The sequence below is a fragment of the Lipotes vexillifer genome, unplaced genomic scaffold, assembly GCF_000442215.2.
Source record: "Lipotes vexillifer unplaced genomic scaffold, Lipotes_vexillifer_v1.1 scaffold469, whole genome shotgun sequence".
Lineage (NCBI taxonomy): Eukaryota > Metazoa > Chordata > Mammalia > Artiodactyla > Lipotidae > Lipotes > Lipotes vexillifer.
This window is the reverse complement of record NW_006788006.1, coordinates 2,531,401-2,535,906: the sequence shown is the minus strand read 5'-3', so window position 1 is coordinate 2,535,906 and position 4,506 is coordinate 2,531,401. Positions and strand designations below refer to the sequence as shown.

The window sequence follows — 4,506 nt, the reverse complement described above, 5'->3', positions numbered from 1 at the left end:
GGGGGTCACCGGTAGGGGCGTGGCTTGTCAGTGGGCGGGACGTGTCCTTACGCCTAGCCTTTCCGCAGCACGCTGAGCGCCGAAGCGGGCCCGGAGTGCTATGAGCTGCAGGTGTGCGTCAAAGACTACTGCTTCGCGCGCGAGGACCGCACAGTGGGGCTGGCCGTGCTGCAGCTGCGCGAGCTGGTCCAGCGCGGGAGCGCCGCCTGCTGGCTGCCGCTTGGTCGCCGCATCCACATGGACGACACGGGCCTCACGGTGCTGCGCATCCTGTCGCAACGCAGCAACGACGAAGTGGCCAAGGAGTTCGTCAAGCTTAAGTCGGACACGCGCTCCGCCGAGGAGGGCGGGGCCGCGCCTGCTCCATAGCGTGGCGCACGCAGGCGGGCACCACTGCGCCTGCGCAGAGCGCGCGGGGTGGGGTGGCGCCCGCGAGCTGGGACCTCCCAGAGGGCGGGTGTCCGCGCTCTGTGCTGAGGTTGGGCTGCCCCTGTGCCCTGGATTTAGTTCCCCCTCTGGGGAAAGGTGAATGACAACGCCCAGCCCCCTCAGGAGGCCACGCAGTGGGGCGCGAGGAAGGAAGAAGGCACATCCCCCTACTTGAGGCCACTCCCCCAGCGTCTAGGGGGACTTTCGAGCTGGGATGGGAGGAAAACCCACCCCCTAGTAAGGAGGCCAGGTTCCAGGGCTGTGGTACCGGGAGGCTCTGTCTCCTGCCCCCCGTGGAAGCCATAAGATGGGTCCCCAACCCCTGGGGCCCAAGATCAATTTGCCAAGTATGGAACTCTCAGCTCCCCCGAGGGGCGGGCTCTGGGCAAGGGGCAGGGCTTCCTGGAGCGCCCCCTAGGGTGGTCTGGGGCCTGGAAGGACTAGGGTGGTGGTTGGAGAGCCCCCGGGTGTACCAGAATCCCTTTTGATGTTTGTGCAAAAAATAAACAGGGAAGGGGGTAGGATGGAATTTCAAAAGCACATGCGCCCTTGGGCGCCCAAACCCTGGGGACCAAGGGGTCCGCTTTGGGGCTCCCGCGCCGTCCCCACTTCCCTATGGGGGTTTGCCTCCCTTTTTCCCCCCACATACCCAATCGTCATATCGTAGAGTTCAACCCACCCATTTGACGACGAAACTGAGGCCCGGAGAGCTGCCTGAGACAATGCCGAGGGTCCCAGTGCCACACCCTCTCCCCATTCCCTTTGGCCTATGTGGCCCATTGAAGGGTGGGCTGAGATCGGATGACCCGATACAGCTCCCCATTGCTGCTAACCCCCCTTAGGGGACCTCCCCCAACCCTTAAAGGGATGGGGGTCCTGGGCCAAGACCCCCAGTGCCCCCACCCACCTCTGGTTGCCAAGCAAAACCCCTGCCCTCAGCCCTTTCCAGTGGGACCCCACGGGGAGATACCCTGAGAACTCTTGACCTCCCGCCAAAAAAGAGTGAAGGTTTGGGATTCCCTGGACCCAGTCCCCTAAGCCAACCCCTTCTTCCTCCCCCAGAATGCTCCAGTCAGGAAAGAACAGAAAGAGACCAGAAACTAGGGTGTGTGTGTGTGTGTGTGTGTGTGTGTGTGTGTGTGTGTGTGTGTGTGTACATATACAAACTTGCTGGGAGCTTCCTCTCCATAATCCCATTCATTCATTTAAACACACAGGTCACAGGATACCCCAGGGGGGGCCTCTAGCTGCCTGAAACTCTTCCTCCTGCAGGGATGTTGGGGCAGTTTGGCCAAATTTCCCCATTTTAGCGCATGCAGGCATTTTGGGAAACATTTTGGGAAAGGTTGGCAAGGCTTGTCTTTGCCCAGAATCTGCTTTTCCACGTTGAACCAGCGTGTGTATGCCATGGGATTTTTTTCTGCCAGATTGATAAATACAGGATTGTGCTGTGCTAGGGAGAAATTAAAACAGAGGGATGAGATGAGGATTAGCCGGGCTCTCGGAGTGGTGGAGGCTACGTCAGATGGGGAAGGTAAGGGAGGGCTTTCTCTGAGGTGAAAAGTGAGAAGGAACCACCCATTGGAGAGAAAAGAGCTCCAGGCAGCAGGAACAGCAGGTGCAAAGGCTAGGAGGTAGGCTGACTTGAAGCATAGCCAGGTCAGCGTGGCTAGAGCTGAGCCAGCGAGTGGGGTACTGGGGGATGGTGATGAGGTTGGGGACACCTGCAGAGGTATCAAACCGAGTCTTGTACGCTGCCCTGGGGAGTTTTGATTTTACTCTCAGAGGCTTGGGAGGCCCCAGGAGATTTTAAAGCTGAGGACGGTCTGATTTCAGGTTTTGAAATCTTCCTCTGGCTACGTCATGAAGAATGGACTGATGGTGGCGGGGAGAGGACAAAATGCTTTCAGGACACTGAAATTAATTCTTGGAAAGACTTTGGAGTATATATTTAAAACTCTGCCTAGATGAGCCCCAGGGTCCCTGGGTACAGATGTCCCAGTTGTGCACTGCCGAGGGGTTGAGCATCTCTAAGGAGGCTGTGTGCAAATTGAGTGTTGTATGTTTATGATAATGGTTTCCCCATCCGGGAACAAGAGTCTGGAAGAAGCGACACTGTTTTCTCATTTACCCGGAAGCATTTGTATGTTCCTCTAAAATCAGGCAGGTTGAAGTGACTGAAGGTTCTGAACCAGAGATTAGGATGGAAGTTCTCATTCAGGATGGTGGGGGAGGTGGGCCCCAGCCAGAGGCAAGGGACAGGCTGAGAGGTGGCTTGGGGAGAACGTGGAGTCTCCATCACAAGGACTGAGAGGCAGATTTGAACTTCAGACCATCCAAGAGGTGGAGGTGGGCTGGGCGGTTCACCTGGAGTTGAAAACACCAGCAAACACCCAAAGGGGAGGTAATCTGTGATCTGGGGTGGGTTCTGAAAGATTTTTTGGATGACTGGCAGGAAAAGGGGGAGCTGAGCTTCTGCCGGAGAGAGCCAAGGTATTTCCCAAAAGATTCATCGGGAGGCTCTCTGGTCAAAGCGCGCGCACGTGCGCGCGTGCGTGTGTGTGCGTGTGTGTGTGTGTGTGTGTGTGTGTGTAGGATTGCCCAGCAATGGCCCAGGCACATGGAGGAAGCCTCAGGGAGTATTTGTCAAATGACACTCTTGACTCCCAGGCTAGAACTGTTTTGGAAATTTCCTCCCTCTTCTTTCTCCCAGAGAACTCCTACTCATTCCTCAAAACTCATCACAAATTTTCCCTTCTATAGAAAACACTCTCTGATCCCCTTTAGGACTTCCCCAGCCTCTGTCCCTCCTCTTCTGTCTGTCCCTTCCCCAGCCTCTGTCTCTGATGCCAATGGGGCTAGGGGTGGCTGAGAAAGGCTCTCTGGGCACAGGGGGATGGCAGGGAGGGGATGCCTAGTTGAATTATGTCTCGGGCAGGGGGTTCTGTGTGTGCCCATGCATCCATATGTGTGTCTGTCCATACCAGCCTCCCCCTCCCACACAGATCTGGGCACTCAGGAGATCTTCCAGTCAGAGATGGGGAGATACAGAGACAGAGAAGGGAGAAAAAGCAAAAACAGGTTTCTAGAAGCAAGAGGGTCCCCTACTCTCTCTGGCTCTCACCAGTCTGTCCTCGAAGGATTTACCTAAAATGAGGAGGCACCCAGTCGCATCCCTCAGTCCTGATTCTCAGGCACCACAGCATGAAACCTCACCATGCCTCCATCACAGATGAAAAAAAAAAAAAAATTAGCCAACTAGAAATCCTTGGGACCTCTCTCAGCTGGGACCTCAGAGACCTTTCTGTCCCCCCCAGCGCTGTCCATCTTACAGGTGGGAACACTGAGGCACGAGGCAGAGTGGAGACAGCCTGGAGTTGCCCCAACTCTGCTGTGCAGGCAGAGAATGGGGGAGCTCACTGGGGGTCTGGTCCACATCATGACCCCTGCTGTCCCCTGAACATCCTTTCCTAAGAATTGTCAAGGACCAAAGTCGTTTTCATTGACACGTGTTGCTCTTCTCTTTGCCTTTTATTTTTTTTAAAGAGACAAATCAAGTTGATGGTGTTAGGTAAGACCCCCTCCATCTTCCCCCTGCCCCCCGCCCAGCCACAGTGGCTCTCTCCAGGCACAGGTCACAGGCAGAGGGTCCCTATGCATCCCCGGCCACACAGCCAGGGGGATACAGACCCCAACCCTGGCCCTGGCCCCCTAAGACCCCCCCACCCAAACCCGGCCACGCAGTCCAGGGAGGTTCTTCCTCCACACAACTTTTAGCATGTGATTGCAAATGTGAACTCAAGACGCTGTTTGTCTTTTAATTCCATCCCGTTGGTCTGGCATCTGCACAGATGCTCCCATTTCTCTGTAAATATGTGACTTGGAACAAATGTTTAAAATCAACGAGAAGTGGTCATGAATGCATGGTGTTGAGATGTTTTGCACTATTCTGAATTTTTGGTCTCTGTAAAAATATTTTATTAACAGCCGACATTAAAAAAAAAAGAAAAAGCACACAGCCTGAGATGTATGGTGGCCTCCTTCCCCCCCCCATTGGCAAAAAAATCACGTAGCATC

At 55.1% G+C, this 4,506-nt stretch overlaps 1 protein-coding gene across 1 annotated transcript in view; it reads left to right on the top strand.

Annotated features, from left to right (window-relative positions):
• UNC13A (unc-13 homolog A) overlaps positions 1–369 on the top strand; it is a 64,446-nt gene extending 64,077 nt beyond the window's left edge. The window contains exon 46 of the mRNA XM_007461105.1: positions 69–369. Coding sequence (XP_007461167.1) covers positions 69–369 — 301 coding nt within the window. The remainder of the gene's footprint in view (positions 1–68) is intronic.
• Positions 370–4,506: the final 4,137 nt, after the last annotated feature.